The 26,417-nt window shown below is 35.2% G+C and overlaps 3 protein-coding genes and 2 pseudogenes across 3 annotated transcripts; 2 read left to right on the plus strand and 3 right to left on the minus strand.

Annotated features, from left to right (window-relative positions):
* The first annotated feature begins 919 nt into the window (after window positions 1–919).
* On the plus strand, window positions 920–6,327 carry LOC104747934 (protein phosphatase 2C and cyclic nucleotide-binding/kinase domain-containing protein). Its single transcript, XM_087486928.1, has 14 exons — window positions 920–2,712; window positions 2,806–2,937; window positions 3,023–3,253; window positions 3,342–3,467; window positions 3,564–3,626; window positions 3,709–3,791; window positions 3,886–4,117; window positions 4,202–4,518; window positions 4,611–4,698; window positions 4,769–5,116; window positions 5,200–5,265; window positions 5,348–5,469; window positions 5,561–5,717; window positions 5,808–6,327. The coding sequence occupies exons 1-14, from the start codon at window positions 1,642–1,644 to the stop codon at window positions 6,051–6,053; spliced, it is 3,282 nt and encodes a 1,093-aa protein (XP_087343054.1). The 5' UTR covers window positions 920–1,641; the 3' UTR covers window positions 6,054–6,327.
* Window positions 6,328–8,161: 1,834 nt separating this feature from the next.
* Window positions 8,162–9,528, minus strand: LOC104747935 (putative RING-H2 finger protein ATL12 pseudogene; annotated as a pseudogene).
* A 1,695-nt stretch (window positions 9,529–11,223) lies between these two features.
* Window positions 11,224–12,060, minus strand: LOC104748951 (putative RING-H2 finger protein ATL12 pseudogene; annotated as a pseudogene).
* A 328-nt stretch (window positions 12,061–12,388) lies between these two features.
* On the plus strand, window positions 12,389–14,477 carry LOC147927402 (uncharacterized; the record flags this gene model as incomplete). Its single annotated transcript, XM_087487442.1, has 4 exons — window positions 12,389–12,562; window positions 13,141–13,209; window positions 13,661–13,843; window positions 13,978–14,477. Coding segments are annotated over 4 exons (450 nt in total), but the record flags the coding sequence as incomplete, so codon positions are not given.
* Window positions 14,478–22,749: 8,272 nt separating this feature from the next.
* Window positions 22,750–25,558, minus strand: LOC104747936 (CRS2-associated factor 1, chloroplastic). Its single transcript, XM_010469642.3, has 5 exons — window positions 24,611–25,558; window positions 24,327–24,454; window positions 23,987–24,212; window positions 23,765–23,892; window positions 22,750–23,658 (listed from the first exon to the last, which is right to left on the minus strand). The coding sequence occupies exons 1-5, from the start codon at window positions 25,404–25,406 to the stop codon at window positions 22,897–22,899; spliced, it is 2,040 nt and encodes a 679-aa protein (XP_010467944.2). The 5' UTR covers window positions 25,407–25,558; the 3' UTR covers window positions 22,750–22,896.
* Between the last annotated feature and the right edge of the window lie 859 nt (window positions 25,559–26,417).

A 26,417-nucleotide genomic window follows, 5' to 3' on the forward strand; every position in this document is an offset into this window, starting at 1 on the left:
GTGATATCCTAGTTTCAGAAACTTGCATAGAGGTTTAAAAGAATTGATTTGGTCACCTATGTCATCAAAGTACACTTATCTTTTTGGTCAAGAGTCCTCAGAGAACTCTAGGGCTTGAGTTGAAGTAGTCTTAGGATGGATGACCTTCCGGGAAATGACTATCAGAACTGTGCGAGTGAGGATAAAACACAGGGAAAGATCATGTGGTGAAGTCTTTAAAACCTCCCGGACGTAGCAAACCGACCGTCGAATATGGATGGGCTCACGAGCCTAGTTAGAGGACGTGAGACCCATTAAAGAAGATGAGCCCATTGACTAAGATTGGACATGGAACCCACTAAAAGGTGGCGGTCGGGGGTTACACATATGAGTTTTCAACTCATTCGAAAGCATATTTTTGAAGAAAATAAAATCATATATCAAATAAAAATGTACATACCAAAATAATTCTTGTAAATAAGTAAGTGCAAATGATTTGAATCGAACCAAACTAATCATATATATTCGAAAAAGTCTTTTTTCGTTCGAGTTCAAGTACACAAAAGAATTTCATAAGATTATCAAAAAAAACTGAATAACCCATTAACTAAAACTACTTTAAAGTGCAGATTATTTGACATACTAAGCGTGTACATCTCCACATTATGTTTTGTATGTAAATAATTTTCCATCTAATTAATTCATATGAGTTGATATTTTGTTGTAAAAAAAAAATTACTTTTAGATTACCATAAAACCTATATAATTTGGTAAATCATTCATATTCTCTTCTATTTTTTTTTTAATATCTGAAGTTCTGAACCGACGTGATTCAAATTTATTTTTGTTTTTTAATTCGGATCCTTTTTTTTTTATGATTGTTAATTACTCTAAACCTGAATTATCCAAACCCAAACCTGACATGAATATCCTAATTGAAGGGAGGGGGCTAATTGTTTGTAAAATACAAATTGTCTATCGGTCTAAAAGCTTTCTTCTATCCAAATCACTCTTCAGCTATTCGATTGGTTGTAACACTTACACAACAACAACTCACCAAATATATTTATAAAAATAAAATAAAAACAAATTCATTCATTATTATTAGTTAGCCAAAAAAAACTCCAAAAAATCCAATATTATAATTTATTATCCTTCATTCGTCTCGCAGTCGCAGCAACGGTTCTTACTTGATGAAGTAGAGTCAGTAGATCGATAAAGAGAGAGAGAAACCTTTGTGTGTTTTGTTTCTGTGTGCTCCCAATCTAACTTCTTCCGTTTCAATTTTTCAGTTATCTTCACAATCTCTTTTTTCTCAATGATTCGTTAGAAAAGTTTTGTAATCTTCCGATTCCATTTATTTTTTCCCCCAATCTGTGTGAATCATCAATCAATCAATCAATCTCCGTTAGATTTTTTTTTTTACCTTTCCAGCCACATTTTTCTCGTCTTTTTTCGTAATTTTCTCGGGAAAATTTTGTAACTTTCGAGGAAAGTGATGACAAAGCCCGAGTCTTTGAAGAGAAAAGAAACTGCTTTGGACTTCCGTTACTGAGATATATAACAAAAAATCTCAATGATTCATTGAGCGAGGAAGCTTATCTTACTACTACTACTAAAGGGGTTTTAGTTTTGTGGTTCTCTTCTTCATCTCTCTGAGTGATGGGTTGTGCTTATTCCAAAACTTGCATTGGTCAGATTTGCGCCACGAAAGAGAATAGTATCCGGCAAACTCATCATCAACAACAAGAAGCTCCGCCGAGAGGTCCGAATGCTTCTGCGGCGGCGACGACTGAGGAGGATAATCCGGTGTTTAATCTCTCTTCAGATGCGGTGGATGACGACGACGAAATCCATCAGCTGAGTTTGACTAGAGACCAGGAATGGGGGATTACTCGTCTTTCTAGGGTTTCCTCTCAATTTCTACCACCGGATGGGTCTAGGGTTGTCAAGGTTCCTTCTTGCGACTACGAATTGAGATACTCGTTTCTCTCTCAGAGAGGGTATTACCCTGATGCTCTCGATAAGGCTAATCAAGATAGTTTCGCTATCCATACGCCCTTTGGGAGTAACTCTGATGATCATTTCTTTGGGGTTTTTGATGGGCACGGTGAGTTTGGTGCGCAGTGCTCGCAGTTTGTGAAGCGGAGGCTCTGTGAGAATCTTCTTAGACATGGTAGGTTCCGTGTAGATCCTGCAGAGGCTTGTAATTCGTCCTTCTTGGCCACGAACTCTCAGCTGCATGCTGATATTGTTGATGATAGTATGAGTGGGACAACTGCGATTACGGTTATGGTTAGAGGAAGGACGATTTATGTGGCCAATGCGGGTGACTCCAGGGCGGTTTTAGCTGAGAGAAGAGATGGTGATCTTGTAGCTGTTGATTTGTCTATTGACCAGACTCCTTTTAGATCCGATGAGCTTGAAAGGGTTAAACTTTGCGGAGCTAGAGTTCTTACTCTTGATCAGATTGAAGGCTTGAAAAACCCTCATGTTCAGTGTTGGGGTACTGAGGAAGATGATGATGGAGATCCTCCCAGACTTTGGATTCCCAATGGAATGTATCCTGGAACTGCTTTTACCAGGAGTATTGGTGATTCTATTGCAGAGACTATTGGTGTTGTTGCTAACCCTGAGATTGCTGTTGTTGAGCTCACACCGGATAATCCTTTCTTTGTGATTGCTAGTGATGGTGTCTTTGAGTTCATCTCTAGTCAAACTGTGGTTGACATGGTAAGGTATTCTTCCCTCCGCAGTCTTACTCATTATAGATCCCAAAGTAGAGGAAGAAGTCTCAACAGAATGTCAATGTTTTCTTTTTTTCAGGTTGCAAAGCATAAGGATCCTCGAGATGCTTGTGCTGCAATTGTTGCTGAATCATATAGGCTATGGCTACAGTATGAAACTCGGACAGATGATATAACCATCATTGTCGTCCACATTAATGGGCTAAAAGACGTAAGGAAAGCTTCTGTTTGTAGGCTGTATATCATCTTTTCTTGTCTTTGTTGATAGCTGAGGCTAGATTTGAAATCTTTCGTAGGATGCACCTCGGCAATTGTCAAGTACTGGAACTCTAATGCAGCCTCCTATTCCCCAAGTTGTGGAGCTTACAGGTTCAGAATCTCCTTCCACCTTTGGATGGAATTCTAAAAACCAGCGTGTGAGGCATGATCTATCTCGAGCTAGAATACGTGCCATTGAGAGTTCACTAGAGAATGGCCATGCTTGGGTTCCTCCTTCTCCAGCCCATAGAAAAACCTGGGAAGAAGAAGTAAGAGTGCTTGTTTGCTTCACATTTGCTCAACCAATCTGGAATGCCTCTTAACTTCAAAGGCTAAAAGCTGAATTTTCTCGTGCAGGCACACATTGAGCGGGTATTGCGTGACCATTTCCTCTTCAGGAAACTCACTGATTCTCAGTGCCAGGTTTTGTTGGATTGCATGCAAAGGCTTGAAGCTAATCCAGGGGATGTTGTTGTGAAACAGGTCGAAACATATTCCTCATAAATCACAGATTCTGCAACAAATATCCATCAATATAAACATAAGATATCATTATATCTCTGGTTTGTTCTCTTGCAGGGTGGTGAAGGGGACTGCTTCTACGTTGTAGGTAGTGGCGAATTTGAGGTCTTGGCAACTCAGGTTTGTTTTATAGTAACTCGATTTGACTTGTGAGCAGCTTTGAGCATTATTATCACTGTGCTTAACTGGGGATGAATATTAGGATGAAAAGAACGGCGAGGTTCCTAGGATCTTGCAGCGTTATACAGCTGAGAAACAATCATCATTCGGTGAACTTGCCTTGATGTGGGTTCTCTGCACTTTTCTTATTAGAAATAATCTTCTTCAGGAGATGAAGTATCTGTCTAATTCAGTTTCTTGCAATATATGATGGTGCCAGGCATAACAAGCCGCTTCAGTCTTCTGTACGTGCTGTGGATCACGGAACATTGTGGGCCTTAAAAAGAGAGGATTTTAGAGGAATTCTGATGTCTGAGTTTTCAAACTTAGCATCCTTGAAGCTTCTTCGTTCTGTTGATCTTCTTTCCCGTCTTACAATTTTGCAACTAAGCCATGTTGCAGAGTCTCTTTCCGAAGCTTGCTTCTCTGATGGACAAACAATAGTTACCAAGGTAAAATTAGTTTTGCATTTTGTGAAGATAAATAAATTACTTTACCCAACAGATTCTCACTCATACTTTTTATTGAATGTATAGGACGAAAAACTTCAGGGCTTGTATGTTATCCAGAAGGGAGTCGTGAGAATTACTTTCGGTACAGAGGTGTTGGATAGTCAAAACGTTTCAAGCCTTAAAACGGAAATCACTAAAGAATATGAGAATGCTGAAATTGGAACAGAAGTCTCCATAGAAAAGCAAGAAGGAAGTTACTTTGGTGAATGGGCACTTCTTGGTGAACTCAAAGATTCCTTAAGTGTGGTCGCCGTTGGCGATGTGGTCTGTGTGATTTTAACAAAAGAAAATTTCGAGTCAGCGGTTGGCCCTCTGACCAATCTTACAGATGACAGTCACAAGTATGATACTATAATCTTCTTCATGCTTGTTTTTGAGTTTAGCTCCGTAAGTTTCATTGGTGGAATGATTTCATGTAATGTTCTTTGTTTAGGTCAAGACATGCTTCATTTGATCTGTCCAAGGAATCTGCAAAAGTTACTGATACTACAGCCCTTGCTAAAGCCACCCTTGCAGATTTGGTAAGTAGTATTACTTCACAAAAATTTATAAACATTTCTTCTCGGTTCACACTTTTTTTGGTTCATCCAGGAATGGACGACATGCTTGAGTTCAACAGACTGCAGTGAGATTGGGCTCGTGCATTTGAAAGATAAAGAAAATTTGCTTAGCTTGAAAAGATTTTCAAAGCAAAAGGTGAAAAAGTTAGGTAAAGAGGCACAAGTCTTGAAAGAGCGGAATCTGATGAAGAACGTAATAAAAGCCTCAGCTTTTGTTCCCGAAATCTTGTGCACTTGTGTCGATGAAACATTTGCAGCCATCTTACTGAATGCTACTCTTGCTTGTCCTATATCTTCTCTTCTTCACTCCCCACTTGACGAGTCATCTGCCCGTTTCATTACTGCCTCACTTGTGTCTGTCTTAGAAGATATACACAAGGTTAAAACTTTTTGTCTAACATCTCCAGTTATTTCTAAGATTTAGTGGTCTGAAACTCAGTCTTTTGCTTTTGGAATTTGTAGAACGAGATTCTCTTCAGAGGTTCATCCCCCGAGTTACTGATGTTGGATCAATCCGGATATCTACAGGTCTGTGTTGCCTTACATGGCTCTTTCGGTTTCATAATATATCCATTTCCACCAGATCATAATTTTAATCTGTTTATTTTAGGTTGTAGACTTCAGATTCGCCAAGAAACTATCCGGGGAACGAACATATACAATCTGCGGAAATGCAGATTACTTAGCCCCGGAAATTGTTCAAGGGAAAGGCCATGGTTTTGCAGCTGACTGGTATCGATTTCCCTCTATTCCTCGTGTTTTTCATTTTCGGCATAAGATTTGAAGAAGATATGTAACCATTTTCTCTCGCTGGTTCAAAAAGGTGGGCTCTTGGAGTTTTGATCTACTATATGCTAGAAGGAGAAATGCCATTCGGGTCATGGAGGGAAAGCGAGCTAGACACCTTTCAGAAGATTGCAAAAGGCCAACTAACTTTTCCTCGAGCTCTAAGCTCAGAAGCGGAAGATCTCATCGCCAAGGTATCATCTTTAAGTTCCAATTTCACATCTATTAAAACTAGAAATCTCCGGTTTTCATTTTCTTACCCGTATCTTAAAACTCTTGTGTAGTTGCTTGAAGTTGATGAAAACCTGCGGTTTGGTAGCCAAGGAGGTCCTGAATCGATCAAGAAACATCCCTGGTTTAGTGGACTTAAATGGGAAGCTATTAGTAACCGTGAATTTCAAGTTCCTCAAGAGATAATGTCGCGCATACATCACCATTTGGAGAATGACACCGTTCTCCCCCTAGAAACTGCCCAATCGCTCGACACAACAGATGATAAAGATGCTCGAAATTGGCTTGAAGAATGGTAAGAGACTTGAAACAAAACCGCAGCTGTTTTTGCCCGCTTCTATTCAATTCAAATTTATGTGCTTGTAAACAGTCATTGATGCTGAAAACAAGGGAGCCTATGAATCTTAAAACCATGATTCATGAGAAAGTTTAGGATCTTTTGATTGTGGTGTAAATAGGTGTATATGTTTAGAGAATGGCTGAAGAAGATCATTCACCAATCACCTCCAAGTTTTGTATTCTCTGACTTCTTTTTCTGATGGGCTCTGACTTTTATAGAAAGAGTTCTCTGTTTTGTGGCGGCGTAGTCTAAAATGATTTTGAACGTGGAGACGCAATATGCAAGTGAAGTTACTAATAAGTAATAATCATACAATGAATTTAAGGTTTAGACCAAATAAATAATATATTTCATGTAATCAAATTCATAAATCTTAAAGTCGTACACTTTTTTTTCCTGAAGTCAGCAATGTGTTCTTTTCGTAAATATGAATGCTCTTTTCGTAAATATGAATGCTAGTAATAAGGGCTGTATTGAACTGAGGATTTTATATTTACTTCATTAAAAAAAATAAATAATAAATTACAATTATATTAATTATTTATATAATTACTAATTTATTCATGAAATTATTATTATACTATAGAAATATATGTGTAATTTTATTGTGAACTGCATTTACTTTTTCACCAATCAAATATCATTCCATACCGCTTTTGTATTAACCACACTTTTTCCGCAAATGTAATTTTCTGCCATGCAATTTATTGGTTTATGTTACTAATATCAGCCCAAATAGAAGAAGAAAAACAATATGCATTTGATACTAATTAGCCGCCAATACAACCAAAACCAATACAAGAGAAAACCAACACACAAAACCAAAAGAAAGGCAAATGCATCTCCAAACAGACATTATGATTTGAATATGGCAAAGCTCACCTTGTTGAGAAGTCTAGTGTTCACCAACATATAGTTTGCCTCATAGGCTTTCAATGTTTTAAAATCTTCTTCAATTTTCTTCTTGTCCTTTGATGGCACAACGTTCGATTCTTCTTTCACAAATTCTGCATCACTACTGAGGGCCAAATTAACAATGTCAATAGGGAGGAATGATTTCTCAAACAATCAGACTCCAAACAATCAGACTTCTAAATAGTCTTGGCAAGTTTGTAACATGTAAGATCATGAGCTTGCGTAAAGATTTTTTTTCCCACATACTTCTTCTTCAACCATCTCATCTTGTCACTCAATTGCTTCATATTCTTAATTTAAATAAATATTTTTTTAAAGATAAATATTTTTTCATTAACAAAAATAAATAATAAATTACAATTATATTAATTATTTATATAGTTACTAATTTATTCATGAAATCATTATTATACTATAGAATTATATGTGTAATTTTATTTTGAACCGCATTTACTTTTTCACCAATCAAAAAAAAATTGTTACTATTGTCGAAGAAGTTTTTTAAACAAATATTTTAAAGTTTCACTTCTAAAGGTGTGATTTTGTAAGACTTTTTTTTCAACTAAAAATGTTAGAAAAGTCTCCAATTATTGATTGAATAACAAGAGATTGTAAATGATTTTTAGAAATTTCACATTCAATAACATAGGATTTCAGATGATTTTTAAAAATCACCAATTGAATAACAGAAGATTTAAAAATACCCCATAATCTCTTAAAATCATCGTTTCAATACACCCCTAAGATTGCGGTATTAATGCCATTATTATGCTGAAATTAACAAAAAAAAAATTTCCCCAAAATCTGACCATTGATTTGGACTTAACTAGTATTTCGAAAAGTTGACAGTAAATTTGGAAAAAAAAAAAAAACTCGGTCGCTGATCATATATTTTAGAGTGGACTTATAATAGAAACATGCCATTCCCATTAGTGGCGTACATGTTTTCTTACTTTTAATAGGCTTCACATTTTTCGTTTTAAACTATTTTATACTTAACTTTGTTGTTATACTATATTATACTTTTAACCCCCTCAAACTCATCTCAACCAACGTGTATCACACATCATTTTTGATCTCATAACGTGGATAAGTTTATTTGTAAAGAGTTTTTTTGCCAGTCTACTACAAATTCACATGTAAAAGAACATGTTGCCCTAATCCAAGTAGACCGACCAAATAGTCCACAAAGACTATTTGCAGATAGTGAAATCAAATCCGGAACCATTACGATTTTATACATAAAGTTAACCCTAAAGCCAAAACCACTCTTAAAAATTAACTACTATGAAAAAATTTGCAAATTGTCAAGGTAGGCAAAAGATGAAATCTATACATTAAGATTTTGGCGTGTCGTCGTGTTTAGTTCATTCCCTTTCTCTCTGTTAACAGACCACTGTGCCGTTCTTCTAGCGATCGGCAACCATAATCGCCGTCTTCTTTCCTCTGTCGTCGCAGCATTCCCAGAATTCCGCGATGTGGAGGCGGTAGCAGCGGTTGAACCGCTGTAGCATCCTTCAACCGCGTTTTCTCTACGAACAGTCGTGATCTCAGACACCGTTCTTCTCGACGAGTCTTTGTTCTTCAACATTCTCTTCATTTCCATATCTTCCTTCTCCCGCAAGTTACCTCTCTGCACTCGATCTATTGACGAGAATCTGTCGCTTGACAACGAATTCAGCATCTCCGATGTCAAAAACGTTAAATCCGACGAAGTGACATTACTCCAACGGTTCTTAAACACGATATCTGAAACAACTATCCTGTGATTGAACTTGTGCATAGCTTTCTTCTCCTCGATGTCTTCGTTTCCTTGTCTCTCAAGAAAGAACGATTTCTTTAGAATCTTCCGGAAACTGCTGAATCTTGAAGACCCGTCACTAGTTCCTTCTTCTCGTTCGATGTATATCTCCAAGCCCGAGTCTTCTTCTCTTGTCTGGGATTGGTTCACCATTCTAAGACTATGGCTACTAGTACAACCCAAGACTTTCTACATAAAGGACACGTGGCGTGCTGCTCAAGCCACTCATCAATACACCCAATGTGGAAAGCGTGTTTGCATTTAGGTAAAAGCCTAAGAATCTCAACGTCTTCGAATTTGGACAAACAGACAGAACATTCAAGCCCTTGTTTCAACCCTTTCAAAGCAGAGAATCTGAAAAAGGGAAGAGATTCGATCGCTGTCTTGTCGAGACCAGAGAATCGAGAGGATCGATTGAAAAGCCCTTGCCAGAGACGTTCGTGTCGTCTTCTCTCTCCCTCACTCTCGGTCTCTAATTGGAGATCGTTGTTGAAGCATTTGGCGTAGACGAGGAGAACAAAGGTGAGAGTGAAGACGATGGAGAAAACTCCGGTGATGATGGCTAAGCTCGGCTTGAAGAGGTCGCTTGTTGCGTACGGGTCAGGAGGAGATTGAGCAGAGACATAGTCCAAGAAGATGATGAAGAAGAAGAAGAGAATGGAGATTTCTTGTGGTGAATTCATCGTTTGAGGATGATTCGAAAAAAGACAAATGTTAAAAGTCGTATTTATGAATTTGGAGAGAGAGAGAGAGAGATGTTTTTATTTTTAAACACAATTTTATATTATCAACGTGACATGACATCATTATTGATCTCATTGAGAGGCATGTATAATTCTGTGAAAGGAAATAAAATACTATGTGGAATACTATATATGGGTCCATGGGTATAGTTGTAGAGGAACTATTATATAAAATCTATAGGTTCTGGTTAATAATTAATTAAGGAATTTTCGGAACGAAAGAAAAGATTAACGAATATGAATTATTGAATATATAGATACTACTATATATGTAAAATAAATTTCTTGACTTTGAATTGGGGAGCTAATAACCTTTTTTGGTGTGAATTACCACATATGTATTTTTAATTTTGAAAAAAAATTGTAGTCAAATCATCGATAAATTTATCTTGAGAATTTAATATTATGTTCATGTATATATAAAAACTAAATTAGATAAAGTATTCAGTAAATAATTTTGATAGTATTTACTATTTAGATGTTGGTAAAAAAAAATCTACATGAGTTTTTACGCAGGTTTTATACTAAGAAATCTACCACCACAAGCTTCAATTTCTAAAAAGCTAGTTTCGTGCTCCAAAAAATTTGAAAGATCTAAAAGTTTTGTCTAGTTTTTGACTTTTTTTTTTGTTATAACCCCCAAATAGACCCAAAACCAAGAGGGTAACAAAAATGGATCCTAGGTTAAAATTGCTAGTAGCAGGTCAGTGACTGCTTAGTCTTTGAGAAGAGATCACTCAAATCATAGTTCCTGTCTGCAATTAATTTTTTTTAATATACCTTTGCTCGTTCGTTCCACTAGTCATTTGCAGGAGGAGAATAATGCCGCGACACGGCTGCAAAGTCCGTAACACTTTTGCTCACTCTTACTCCAGTTTAGATACTCATATGAGTCATATCTGACTAACTCAACCAATCTATTTCTTTTTAACACAGCCAAGAGTTGCAGCTAGAGTGTTGTTAGGTACAATATAATCTACTGACTTTTGAAGGCTGTGATGGACTCCAAGATGGATCCTATGCGCTTTGCCTTTTAAAAATGATATGTGAGAATGTAGTAATGCTTATCCCCTCAACTGTCGTTCCTAATTAATGAAACATATATAAAACATCAAATGTTTTCATACGTGTAGGAGCTTAAAATAAGAAATCACAAACGTTAAGGGAAGATGGAGGTGAGACTGTAATCTCTTTCCTTAACTCTTTGAAACCCTTGCAGTGAGACAGGATTCTTAGTTCCAAGAGTCCAAGATACAACCACCCACAACCGGGTTTGCTATCACTCGAACACACGACTCTAAACGAACTTAATCATTACGATACTTTGATTAGACTAGACACTACTTTACTTTTATAAACTGGACTTGAGCAGACTAGACACTACTTTACTTTCATTAGAGTGACAAACTTTCGAGAGTATACAAAAATGTTACCGTGTCTAGCGTTTTTGAACTTTGAACCAAACAATTTTTATATCTATTGTATTTACTTGGCCAAGAGGCAAGAGGTGAACATGATATTTTAAACCACCATGATTTTCATGTGAACCGAGACAATATATATCGCACGCAACGACATTTTCTCGTAGAGTTATAGTTCTCAATTGTGTCCATTTAGGCCTTGGAAAATCCTGGTTTTCATGAGTGAACTTGGAGAATATAGCTTCTCTTTCATTCTCCAAGAAACGACCCCATTTCACAGTACTCATTAGGTGATCCCGCATTAATTTTGTTTTTAGAAGCTATCACGACATCTGAAACAACTATCCTATGATTGAACTTGTGCATAGCTTTCTTCTCCTCGATGTCCTCCTTTCCTTGTCTCTCAAGAAAGAACGATTTCTTTAGAATCTTCCGGAAACTGCTGAATCTTGAAGACCCGTTATTAGTTCCTTCTTCGCGTTCGATGTAAATCTCCAATTCTGAGTCTTCTTCTCTTGTCTGGGATTGGTTCACCATCCTAAGACTATGGCTACTAGTACAACCCAAGACAGAGAGATCGTCTTCAATATTGACTCTGTTTCTACTTATCAATACACCCAATGTGGTTCACTAAGGACACGTGGCGTGCTGCTCAAGCCACTCATCAATACACCCAATGTGGAAAGCGTGTTTGCATTTAGGCAAAAGCCTAAAAATCTCAACATCTTCGAATTTAGACAAACAAACAGAACATTCAAGCCCTTGTTTCAATCCTTTCAAAGCAGAGAATCTGAAAAAGGGAAGAGATTCGAGAGGATCGATTGAAAAGCCCTTGCCAGAGACGTTTGTGTCGTCTTCTCTCTCCCTCACTCTCGGTCTCTAATCGGAGATCGTTGTTGAAGAATTTGGCGTAGACGAGGAGCACGAAAGTGAGAGTGAAGACGATGGAGAAAACTCCGGTGATGATGGCACACTCGGCTTGAAAAGGTCGCTTGTTGCGTACGGGTCAGGAGGAGATTGAGCAGAGACATAGTCTAAGAAGATGAAGAAGAACAGGAGAATGAAGATTTCTTGTGGTGAACTCATCTTTTGAGGATGATTCTTTGAGAAAAAAGACAAATGTAAAAAGTCGTATTTATGAATTTGGAGAGAGGGAGAGAGATGTTTTTAAACACAATTATCTATATATCATCAACGTGACATGACATCATTATTGATCTCATTGAGAGGAATGTATAAGGGCATTTGCATCGGTGTCCCTAAACACTGTCCTTGCCAATTAAGTGATTTAATTTAAATGTAAATTCGACATATTTAGAAGATACGTTCCTTATTAGGGGACGTTTTTCCTTTGTCCGTCTGTACACGTGTCTGCTCAAGAGATGTTTGTATTGTTTGGGTAGGGTAAACAAAAAAATCGAAACATCACTTTTTTTTTTCAACTCCGACTCCGTCTTTCTTGTTTCTTTCTCTCTCGACGGCGACTTGTTTCATCTTCGACTCCCGGCGAAAGCATCAGTTAATTTCGTCATCCGAATCGATCTGTGGTTTCATCTTGAAGGGTATCCGCCGGTTCCAATCTCACGAGGTTAGTGTTCCAACGCCGTTTGCGAATTTAGGGTTTAGTATATTGTTTGTCGATTCGATATTGATTCTCGATTTAGGGTTCTCGATTGAGTCTCTTATTTGTTATTAGAGTTGGATATAGGGTTATGGGTTTCAATTTTTTATCCTGAATTTAGTCTCTCGATTTAGGGTTCTTTGATTTAGTTTAGGGTTCTCGATTTAGGAATTTTATTGTGTTTTTGATTTTTTTCTCTGATTCGGTAAGTCTGGTGTTCGATTGTTTAGTCTGTGGTTCGATTGTTCTCGATAATAGTTTTATCTCTGGGTTTACGCTGCAAATGTCTCTGTTTTTTTGTTTTGATTTACGGTTTTGGTTTATGTTTTTTGTTTCGATAGTTGCGTGTCTCAGTTTTGGTTTATGTTTGGTTTTTAGATTATGTTTCTAGGTTAGCTGGATGAGTGTATGAGTTTCTGAGTGTAAGGATGAGTGTAAGGATGAGTGTAAGGATGAGTGTATGAGTGTATGTGTATAATGTTGATTACTTTTATGTTAAACTGACTCTACCTTGCATATTGTTTGCTGTTCTTGAGTTTCCTCAGGGTCACTTGAAGATAGCAACACATCACGGGAAATCTAAGAAGAAGCAGTGGAGAATCATTGAGTTAGAGGTAAATATTTATTTCTGTTAATGCTTTCGTTTTTGAAAAATTTTATATGATAGGTTTCTTGACCATAAATTTTTTGGTTTGTGTATAGTTGGTGTCATCAACTTATCAAGGATAAGATAGTGGCTCAGTATTTCTGAGATTGTGTTTTAGTATCTAACTTTCTATGATTCTGTTTCTGTTTTAGTATCTTAATTTCTATGATTTTGTTTTAGTATCTTACTCGGCTTTCTATGATTCTGTTTTAGTATCTTACTCGGCTTTCTATGATTCTGTTTCTGTTTACTATGTAACTCGGCTTTATATGATTCTGTTTCTGTTTACTATGTAACTCGGCTTAAGATGGTACTTTATATGATTAATCTAAATTTCTGTCCTAAACGATGTTAAATTGTCATTGTGTTTCTGATTGTGTCATTTTGTTCTCTGTGTCTATATGTTAAAAATATGACAGATGGGCCAAGATTACAGCTACTCTCAGCCTGATTCGTCAGATCAATATGATCGTTGCTCTGATGACACTGAGCAGAGGGAAATAGAAGCTTTGATTCGGATGGATGAGGCTGAGAGTAGCTTCATGCATCCTCAAGTGAGTCAATACCCTCCTCAACCTGAGGTCGAATTCGGATTCCCGAAGGTTTGCTACTGTGGTGGTCCGCCACTCTTATCTTCAAGTTACAACAGACGGCATGTGGGAGTCCATCTAATGTTAAATATTGCTATGTTGAACTGATTATGAAGTGATATTGCTAATTATATATGTTAATGCAGGTTTTTTACATGTGGGAATATTGATGATGGAGAGATGCATATTCACAAGTGGTGGGATGAAGCTGTCATGGAGGAGATGAGAGAGATGGGCAGACAATGTGAAGTATTGTCTCAGAAGGTAGATAATCTTGCATTCTCCAGTGACTATGAGTCACTTTGGAGTGATGAAACAGAGCAGAAAATATCACGCCTAGAGAAGGAAGTGTTTGAGCTATGGAAGACCCGAAATAGGTTTAGTATTCATTTTCAATTGATGGTTTTGGTAGCAATAGTAGGTATGGTTTTGGTAGCAATAGTAGGTATGGTTTTGGTAGCTTTTGTTTTTGTCTAAATCACGGATCATTGTAAGGGCAATGTTATTTTGTGAAGTATCACGGGCAATGTCATTTTGTGAAGTATCATTGTAAAGGGCAATGTCATTTTGTGCAATGTCATTGTCAAAATATCACGGATATATGTTTGTGCAATGTCATTTTTTTCAGTATCACGGATCAGTTTCACGGATTATTGTAAGCAATTTGGCATTTTGTGGACTATCAAGTATCACGAGTCTTTGTAACTTCTACTCCTATATATATTCTTCTTTTCTAACACAATACCAAACAAATCAAAGAAGATCACCAACATACTTTCTTTCTTTGTTCACTTCTCATTTCCTTGTTATCGATTTCTTACTCAAAACAAACAACATCCTTTTTTCCTTACTCTACACTTCTCTTTTTTTCTAAATGGCTGGTTCATCATACCATTATCACTACCAAAGAGATGGTATGGATGATGATTTTGATGTCTATTTTGATAATTATGCCGAAAATTCTGGTCTCAATGAAGAACCGATAGAGCCAAGGCAACGGATTTTTATCCCAAGAAACCGAGAAGAAGGCCACAATAATCTTTGGAATGATTATTTCAGTGATACTCCAACATATCCTGACTATTTATTTCGGCGACGGTTTCGCATGCACAGGCCATTGTTCATGCGTATTGTGCAACGTCTCTCTACAGAAGTCGAGTATTTCCGTGAATCCTATGATGCAACCGGTCGGGCTAGTCTGTCAACTATACAGAAATGTACTGCAGCAATTCGCCAATTGGCATATGGTACTGCCTCCGACACAGTTGATGAGTATGTACGAATTGGTGGTTCAACAGCTCGGAAATGTTTGCACGAGTTTACGGCCGCAATAATCCAGTTGTTTGGCGATGAATACTTAAGACGTCCCAGACCCGACGACCTAGAAAGAATACTCTATGAAAATGAAAAACGTGGATTTCCCGGGATGGTTGGGAGCATTGACTGTATGCACGGGGAGTGGAAGAATTGTCCAACAGCTTGGAAAGGGATGTATTCACGATCAACCGGAAAACCAACAATCGTGTTGGAGGCAGTAGCTTCGTACGACCTCTGAACGATCTTAATATTCTAGATCGTTCAAATGTATTTGATGACATTCTTAACGGTAAAGCTCCGGAGGTCAACTACTTTGTCAACGGAAGAGAGTACAATTTGGCGTACTATCTCACCGATGGTATTTATCCCAAATGGGCAACTTTTATAAAATCTATCCGGCTCCCACAAGGTATCAAAAATTCTCTCTTCTCTAAAAAACAAGAATCTGTCCGGAAAGATGTTGAGCGTGCCTTCGGAGTCTTGCAAGCTAGATTCGCCGTTATTAAAAATCCATCTCGTTTATGGGGTAAATACAAAATAGCAAATGTTATGAGAGCATGCATAATACTCCATAATATGATTATCGAGGATGAAAGAGGAACATACAGTTGCCGAAACATTGTTTCTGTATTTCAACACGGAGAAGATGTGGATCAAACATATACCATCGGTGCCGCCAGTTTGGGTTCCAATATGAGCACTACGATTACTCGTCTTACAGAAATTCGGGATAAAAAAGTCCATGAACGGTTAAAAAAAGATTTGATTGAGCATATTTGGACTAACTTTGGACATCTTCTAGATAATGAAGATTAATTAAAAAAAATCTATGAATTTAATAAAATGTATGTTTTTATCTTTGATGTTTGTATGGTTTATGTTTTTTATCTTTCATGTTTTAATTGTATTTTTTGTTTTTTTCAAGTTTTTGTAAGTTTGTAATTTTCTTATGTTTTTAATGTCAATGTTATATGTTTTATTTAAATTAAAACTTTAATATGTTTTTATATATTTGTTTAAATAATTAATTTTTTTAATTAAAAATACTATGAAGGACCATACCCTGAAGGACACCAATGCTATACAAAACTTAAGAAACTCTCAAAATATAAATAAAATAATTGAAGGACCAAAATTGTAGGACAACAGATGCACATGCCCTAATTTATGTGAAAGGAAATAAAATACTATGTGGAATAAGTTAAATTATATATAACTAGGTGGGTGCCCGCGCTAAGCGCGGGTTGTTGTTTTCATTTGTGTTGTTTATTTTTTGGTTTCGTATTTTTGTATTTTGACGTTTATTTTTAGGGTGTTTTGTGTATATTTTTAAATTATGTATGTTTAATAGCAGTCGCCTCAACCGATATTTCATACTCTGCAATAGATGCACTAGATTTTTGAGGAGTAGTAGGATACCAATTCCTTCTTCTCAACAACCGCATGAACAACAATATCAAACACCTTCTTATCAACCGCAACAGTTCCACCTGCAGCAGTTGCAGCAACAACAACTACTACTAAAAACACTCAAATACAAAATTACATCATCTGAAGAAGTATGTATAATCCAGTTGAACATAATAAGCAAGAGTCCTCACAAAAACAAACAAACTTCACTAACCAACATCTTGTTTCAATAATTTTAGGCCCTAGGTGAACTAATTTTTTTAGACCTCTTTCACAGTAATTTTTTTTTTGTCCCCTTTGTTCAAATGTTTTTTTCTGAATTTTGGAGTGGACTCTTGGATTTTGCCGCTCCCGCCACCCCCTTGAGCTGGTTAACATTGAGAGGCTTTTGAAAATATTTGCGAGACTTTTGTGTTATGTTATTAATTTAACTTTAGATTGAGAAAGTGAGGTTGCTTCTAATATGCGATGAGGCTAAGTGCATACACCCTAACCAAAAACCCTCAAAGAACCTCAACTGTAACATACCATAGCAATCATATCCAATACTCTGGATCAAGCTATTGTACTAAGAGTTGCTACACAAAAATATCAGACAAAAATGTAGGAAATGAGAATGAATCAATACAATACAAACCACACACAAAAAACTTACAAACAACAAATGGTCAAAGATACACTTAAAATATGAAACTTTAAGATTGAGCATGTCAGAATTGAGGTTACCTTGAAGACGGGTCTAAATCTATCTTCACCAAGTTTGTGAGTTGGGTGAAAATCTTTGGTCGCGGAAACTAACTTGAAAAGAGACATATTTGATTTTGCTTCTACTCAAATTACCTCCGTCTCAAAAACTTTTTCTTTGGTTTTGTGATAGAAAATTGACTGACATTGGAAAATCAAAGAGAGATATCCGAAGAAGAGAGAAAGAGGAAATGAGAAAGAGAGAGCCTAACTCTCCAAATGTATTGCATTTCTACTTCGGGTGAAAATTGTGGCAAATCCATTACAATTACGCTCTAGTTTGAGACAATTATAAAGGATATGTTGGTGGTGATATACGGAATGTCTGTTACCACGTGAACACATCAGCCGCTACTCTCTCTCTCTCTATATGGGTTGAGGACGAAAAGCATATGGTGTGAAGAAGAAGAAGAGCGAGACTTTTTACCTTTTTTGATTCGGTATGCCAAAAATTTACGAGTAGAGAAAAGCTGATGTGGAACCGAGAATAATTATCTTCGGTTCAAAAATATGAGCTGTATTAATTGTTATATTTTGATTGGCTAGCTGTTTTAAATTAGGTGTCAGCTCCAGGTTGATCTAAAATACTGAGGTGGGATGCAGAGAGAGAGAGTTAGCCAACTTTCATATTATAGATTAATAGTAATACTACTATATATGTGTCCATGGGTATAGTTGTAGAGGGAACTATGATATAAAAACTCTAGGTTTCTGGTTAGTAATTAACTAAGGAATTATTGGAACGAAAGAGAAGATTAACGAATATGAATTGAATATATAGATACTACATATGAAAAATAAATGTTTTGACTTTGAATTGGGGAGTTATTAACCTTTTTTGGTGTAAATTACCACATATGTATAAAAAAACCGTAGTCAAATCACCGATAATTTTATCTTCAGAATTTGATTGTATGTTCATGTTTTTTTTTTTTTTTGGGTTTTCATAAAGATGTTCATGTATTTGTAAGTTACAACTAAGTTACTAGCAAGTTCATAACTTTGGATAAAGCTCATGACGCTAATAAGTGTTGAACTTTGTGGATGATATTCATAAGTATGAAAAGCAGTGCCGATATTACATGTACTTTGGTTATAGCAATTAGATATTTTTGGGACACTGAATTAAAGATCAAATTGTTAATTATTAAGAGCAATGAGTTTAAAGCCTACAAATAAAAAGACACGCTTTTTGTAGCTCCCAAAATCTAGGTTCAAAGAGAAAATGAAATCCAGTGAGTAAGAGTTGAAAACTGTAAGACTATGTATACGCCCAATTCCTAAAGATTAAAAAATAAACAGTTGTTACTTGTATGAGTTGAGGCTAAGCAGCGTTGGCTTTTAATGATACCATATTAGTGGAGTATTAGATGATTGCTATGGAGTATTAATTTATAGAGGTTTTATTGTAAAAATATTCATTTTAGTTTCTATCTTTAATATATAATTCCTTCATTTATACTTTATATAAATATGCAATTATATAATTAAAATATTTATACACTCAACTAACAAATATTGTTATATATGTATAACACACATGTATACTCGGACTTAACACTAAACTATTTTACACTTTCAAATCCATTCAAATCCATTTAAAATATAATGTGGATTTTGAAATCAAAAAAAAAATCATTAAATGAATAACATGGGATTTTAACAAATATTTGTAAATCATAGAACCAATAACACATAATTTTGATAAGTATTTTAAAATCAATAATTGAATAACACATGATTTTTATTTGGATTCAAATTCATTAAAATTATAGAACCAATAATTAATATTTGAATACAAAGAAGTTACTAATTTCATGACAAAATAATCTATTATACTGCAAAACAAATTTTATTTAATATAATCTTGATTAAATCAGTTTGATTTGACATTTTTATTTTGATGGTTTTAAAAACATAGTAAAATAAAGATTTGACATGTATAGAAGTATCATATTACTAATATTTTAGTCTATTAGTAATTAAATATTGGTGGTGTTTTATGTTGATTCTAATAATAGCGATTCAAACTCGTCACGTCATACATTTTGCAACAGATGCCCTTAAACTTTGCGTAAATATCAAATATATATAGGAATAGTATTAAACAAAATAAATAAAATTCTCTTTTCTATTATATTGTAGTGGCCTAGGAGAAACATTTTCTGTGCAGTATGCAAGATGCTAGTGCTGAGGATTTTGATGTCTACTTGAGAAGTTTGCCTTCCGTATCATTCATGTGTCATTTGTACATAATATGAGATTGGGAAACTGTCTAATCCCAAATTATTATTAAAACAATTGTTAAGTTTCTTGGAACCAAGAACTTTAATATATCCGGATTTGCAGGATTTTGAAGTCATTTCAACCAGACAAAATATGAATTTCTTGAAAAGGAGAAGAAGATTGGCATGTTCCATGTAGATACATCAACAGGTAATAACCTTTGTCTTATAGTTTATTTTAAAAATCTCTCTTACAACTTGTCTTTTAGTTTAATTTGTTTTTTAGCCGCCGAGTTTAGTAGGAGAAGTCATTATTTAAATAACCGCCGAATTTGAGTTTTGTAGGATATATGTAGGAGAACTAATTATTTTAATAGCCACCGACCGAGTTTAGTATTAATTAGAGAAGTAAATTGTTTTTCAATAATCTTTCTCAATCTTAATTTTTTTTAATAATCTTCTTGCAGATAAAGATGCTAAAGATGCTGTCGACCAAGTTGTAAAGGTGGCACTTCTACAGTATGTTTGTGATAGACTTTCACGTTGTCCCATTCTTCTAGTTTCAGGCGACAAAGACTTCATCAAAATTATTTATGCTCTCCACAAAAGAGGTTTTCAAATGTATTTAGCTTACAACGACGAAGCCCGAGGTGAACTTATAGCTAGCACCACTAGAGCCGTCGCTAACTTGTCGAAGACCACAATCAAAGAAAAAAATAGGCTAAATTTTCTTATTAAGTGCATTAATCTTTTTTTTGTTATGTTTTGTGAAAAAAATGGAAAAAGTAAAATGAACAGACAAATGGGTCGAATTCATGACATATGACTCCTCAATACTACTTCTTATACCACCATACCAAAGATAGATTCAACAAAAAAAGCCAAATTCTCTTTGTATTTTAGAGGGCCACAATCTGATTTTTCATCAACCTGGCCTATCGGCCGGCTCTGAGCGTCACTGAAGCATGGCACTACTATAAATTTTTTGGTATTGGGGAAAATTAGTCATCGGCCAACCACAAATAAGGCCGAATAAGAAGAAGGCGAGAAGTCCAGCTAGAGTGCTGAAAGATTTAGCTAGAAAAGCTAAACGTGATCTTGAGAAGAGCGGTGAAGGTGAAGGCAAGAAAGAGGGTGAAGTTGAAGAAGGCAAGAAAGAGGGTGAAGGTGAAGAAGGTAAGAAAGAGGGAGCACAAGATCCTACAAAAAAGGGCATATTGCATCAGTTAATTTGTGTCACATAAATAAATGGTTTAAATTTGAATTATTTTTCTATGAATGGTACAAAAAATAAAATTTAACATCAATTGAAATAACTAATGCCATCAGTAATCTGATTTACATTAATTCAGAATAATTGATATAAATCCTACTATATTAATTGGGAAGTATAAATATGAAACTAACCTTAAAATATGTAAAAAATTACATTCAATTGCCATTAGAAAATTTTTATAAAGCTTAATTAATTAATTTAAATAAATATAATTAATTAAAAAAATAAAAAACACTCACAAATCAAATACTAAAAAATCTGAAAAAAATAATTTCTCTCTCTAATAAATTATGGACGAAATTAGTAAATATATTTTTTTTTAAAATATAAACCAATCAGAATTTAAAAACTAAGATTTTATCTCCAAGTATACAATATAATTATTTTTTATAACTAAATTTGAAGATTTTGTTAAGATTTCAAATTATGATTCTCCTATCATCTTTATTTTCTTTTATTTACAAATTGTTTGAAATTTTCATATAATACTTATGATTAATAAAATACAGAATTCTTTCTGCATATATTGTGATTTGAAGTTTTAAAAACGAAGATATATTACTCAATCTATGAAAAATGTGTGTTTTAATTTCCACATTGGCGGGTTGGTAAAACTAAAATTTATATAGATGATAAATTAATAATTTTTATTTGCTCATAATTATAATATTAAAATTACTATTTTATATTTCACAAAATAATGATGCAAATACAATAAACAAACAATATAAAACTGTAATAAGATGTCAAAAATAAAATACTATAATATTCTAAAATAATTAGTATTCTAATAGACTAATAGACTTACAGAACAATTAAAAATAAATATTATCTCAAACAAAATAACTTTTTAAAAAAATATAACGATAACTTTTATTATTATATAATAATTTTTTTAAAAAAATGTTGATCTGTGCTTTAAGCACGAGATATCTCCTAGTTTATATTAATTTGCATCACTTTAAAATATTGATACAAGATATAAGTTTACATCACTTCAACAATTGATATAATTTATAATTTATAATAACATTACTTAAAATAATTGATACAAACTTACATCAATAAAAAGTGATGCTAATTATATGATTTCGCATCGATTGTAAAAATCGGTATAGCTATTTACTTGTTTTATATCGATTAAACAAACCGATGTTATTTACTCTTAATTTGTATCAGTTACGAAATTTGACGCTAATAAAACCAACATGCATAATCATTAAGACATTAACAAATAAAATGAAAATATATATATATATATATATATATATATATATATTTAATCATTTTCAGTTTTTTAACTCTATTTAAATATCTAGTTTCTTTCAAAGTTTTTTTTAAATTACAAAATAACATATATATATATATATATTACTCTTTCAACCGTATGTTCACTGTTTGATTTGGCAATAAATAAAAAATAATAATAATAAATTAAATAAAACCTTAATTCTTTATAGTTTTTGCTAAAAATTGTTTATGGTTTCGAAATAAACTCAATTTCGAATTTTGTTTATATATCTCACGTATATCCTCAATTTCCATTTTAGAAAAAGTGAAGAATATTCTTTTTAATAAGTAATAAATGTTTTAAATATTTTATCACATAATGAAAATGACATTTTCCTTAAAAATAACTAATTAACTCATCCCTCTTTTTCAGGGATCCTCAATATTTTCTTCTTTAACCTTATGTTCACTTACTTCATAACTGTTTGTTTTTCTCCATCTCATGCTCTTTTTATTTCTTGGGAGGTTTTTACTTTCTCAATTTCTTTAATAAATCTACATATGTATGTTGAGGTTTCGATTCCATTTATCTCAAAGGTTGTGATTAGACTCATTCTCATATTTTGCTTTGTTATGAGTTTTTGTTTATGTTCTAATCATGATTTTGTAAGCAGTGAGGAAAAACTATTGATTGTATTCCAAAATCGTATTTCTAATTCAAGAAAAAACTATTGATTGTATTCCAAAATCGCATTTCATAAATCCAAGAAATATTTATCTAACTTCTCTTAAAATTACACCTTTTACAATGATGTGTATAGCTAACATTATATACTACAAAAAAAACAAATACATATAATTCCTTATGAAAGTAGTTTAGCTAGTTCATCGACCTTCAATGTTCCATGAGGTATCACTTCTCTGTAATCTTCGTCAGACTCATCAATTTTCTTCTTCTCCTCTCTTTTCACACTCACGGCAACTTCTTTCTTCCTAGTTACCACAACATTACTCGTCTTTGCCTCCAAGTTTCGGTTTTCCTGCTTCTTAACCATTGGCTGTTTTCTCAACCCATGCTGGAAATCTGGTCCCGGTGCAGCTACAGTCGAAAAGGCGACAGCTTTTGCAAAGACTATGTCTGCGTCCAGCTCAGTACTGTCTAACACAAGTGCACTCCCGCTCTCTACAGCTTGTTTCATCAGATTCAAAACTCTTTCAATGCTTTGTTTGCTGATCTCTTCTGATCTTTCTGGCTCGTGTTCAGGTTCTTGATCGTCTGCAAGAGAACTATCTCCAGTTAGCTCAGTTACATCTGTAGACAAGCTCTGTAAAGAACTGCTTGTGCCTTCCATCGCCGAGAAATCTACTGTTGAAGGGATCAAATCATGACCATCTGAATCATTTTGCAATTCCATAGAATCCAGAGGAGAGTTGTGGGTCAAAGTTTGAGTCTGGTTTGGTGACACTGATGGTTCAGCATCTTCCGGCAAGTCACTATCAACTTCGATATCTCCAAGGTGATCATCCTTTTTATCTGGAGTTGTGAGAGACGATTTCCATTCTCGTCCTCTCCAGATAAGGATCTGCTCGTTTTGAAAAGATATGAGAACACATGGAACAAGATCCTGCAAAGTGAGCCATACCACAACCAACACGTTCAATAACAAGGCTGTAAACACAAGATTTTAAATTTTTTAAAAAAAAACACATATGAAAAAGAATATAGCAAACCTTGAGTTTTGCACCTATTTTCCTAAAATCACTGCCTTTCATCCCTTGACAGTCGATCCGAACCAACTCACAAACTTCAAATGCTTCTTTCACATTTTTCACAAGGTCACAATACACACCATTTTTTCCTACATGACCAAACCCAACACATGGTAGAGTTAACATTCTCGGGTCTTGAAGAAAAAAATACCATATCAAGATTATTGCTATCCAGATGCTTACCTAGCTTACATATGGGCATGAGCTCTCGTCCTTTCCTCCTCATCTCGGTAGCTTCCTGGTGAGTTAAACCCTCAGGCACTTGTTGAATCAGCTTAGGATAAACAGGTGCTACAGGCTTCCACAACATAAGAGGGAACCGCGGTCTTGTCCTGTGGTTATAGTTTCTGCCACGGAATAGAAATAGCACACCTCCTCTTCTATATATCACCTTCCCTCCAATTTTCTCCTGCGTTCAAATCAAAACTTCATGAAAACCAACACAACAGATGGAAGAAGTATGATCCATGCATTGTTGTCTACTAATATGAACATAAATAATAAAACAGCTCCAAGGAGAAACCTCTAATTGCTCGCAAACATTATCCATGTCAACTGTACAAACTCCCTTGCATTTAATCTTACAAACCCTTCGCCGCTTCCACAAATCATGTATGTTATTTAACATGTTATGCGTCAACCCATCCCTACCTGAGAAAAGACAAAAACTTGATATCACATATCCTCTTCTACTACTAACTCTGTTCTTTAAGTCTATCACTTCAAATGCGCCTAAACAACAATGTCTGAGCTTCCATAGATACTAATTTTGATCATCAACAAAAAAAGTATCGAGCTTTATTATACCCATATTCAATTGCCTTGTTGTCTTCAAGCAAGAAGTGACCAGCTCTCTAATCTCTTCCTTAGTCAATGGCTCCCCTAAAATCTCCTCCTTGGTGTAAACATACCTGGGACCTACCCCGGGTCGAAAAGGACCCGGTTTCTGAACCGGTTTAACCCCTTTCTTCCCCACCGGAGGCAATCGGAAAGAATCGAACTCTCTCGGCGTCTTTTGCGACTGAGGAAGCGGAGCACGACCAGTCCATGGCCTTCCCATCGTCGTAGGCCCAAAAGGCGCGTAAGCAGGCTCACGAAGCTTCAAAGGCTTAACCTTTGGCGTCTCCGTGTAACTGTATTTAAATTCGAAAGGAGCTCCATTGATGACGTAAGATAGCCCGTCTTCGCTTAGCTTAACCTCCGCCTTAGCGTCTAACTGCGGCGGCGAATCGGGAACTCTAGGTTTGTTCTTGGGTTTATTGGGTCCTGAATCGGGTTTGGAGTATTTGGATCTTCGACCCGGAATCGAACGAGCAGAGGGAAGTGAAGGAGTGCCTCTTGATCTAAACGGCGACGTTTTAGGCTCAGAAGCTGCAGCTTCGGAATCGTGTGTATGGATGATTTTAGTAGCGGCATCGAATCGGCGGTCGCGGCGGATTTCGGCCTCGAGTTCTTCTTGGTTCCGGCGACGCTGCTCGAAGCGCTCGGCATTAGCGTTGCCCCACCTAGAGAATCGGATCTCGCTGGGTGCTCTTGGGTTCGGATTAGGAAATAGAGATGGCGCGAAAATTGGAAAAGGGGTGTTCTTGAGTTTCAACGACATTGCCGGAGAAAACAGAGGTCGCAGAGGATACGAAGGTTTTACAGAGACTCATCCACAGGTAGTGGAGTGTTGAGGATTGAAACTACGGGGTCGAATTTGTGAAAGGTCAAAAAATAAAAGGGTCGAATGAAGCCCATTTGTTTTTAAAGCCCACTATGGCACTCGCCAGTTAACCACTAGTAAAACTTATACAAACACATCCATTAAATGTTAAACTAATCGTTTGATAACGCTAGATAGCAACCGTTTAAATCCGTAAACTCCCACAACCATTGCATTTAAACCAATCAAACCTTAATTTGCTTTGCGAAATGCAAACTACAGTTTGTAGTTTTGATATAAACTTTAGCAGCTTATTATATAGGTCTCCTAATGCGGAACTTTTTTTTGTTTGTTGTTGTTGTTGGCAGTTTTAGTACTAGATCAACATGTGAATATGTGATATGTATATATTTTTGGATCTTCAATTCTTTTAGATGCCCTCCTCAGAAAATTTGGTCGCTGGTTGGGTAGTTTACAATTTCTACCCTATCTTGTGGTAGTTTTAAAATCCAATCATAAAAAATAAAAAAATATATATATTGTGTTAGAGGTGTAAAATTTAGAAGTTAGAACTTTTGCGTTATTTTATTTTATAATATTTTTGTAAAGTTATAACTGACAACTTTTTATTGATACAATTAACACATGTTACAATGGCTAATTTTGAAAACAAATTTTATATAATAAGATATATGTATATAACTACGAAAGAAGGGTAGACGTCATCATCTAGTTTTTTCTTAAATAAATATTACTTAAATATCTAAACAAATCTGTATAACTTAAATTAGTTTTGGGTTAATTTAATTTGTTTTATGATCCAAACAACTTAGACCTAATCCAAAACCTTAAAACTTGATCTAAATAATACTTGGATTGATTTTGGTATAATATTTCTTAACATTAGAAAAAAAAAAAAAAAGACTAAACCCAAACGGCCAAACCAGACCTTAGAACTAAAGCAAAATA

Source organism: Camelina sativa, chromosome 15, assembly GCF_030686135.1.
Source record: "Camelina sativa cultivar CO46 ecotype springtype chromosome 15, ASM3068613v1".
Classification (NCBI taxonomy): Eukaryota; Viridiplantae; Streptophyta; class Magnoliopsida; order Brassicales; family Brassicaceae; genus Camelina; species Camelina sativa.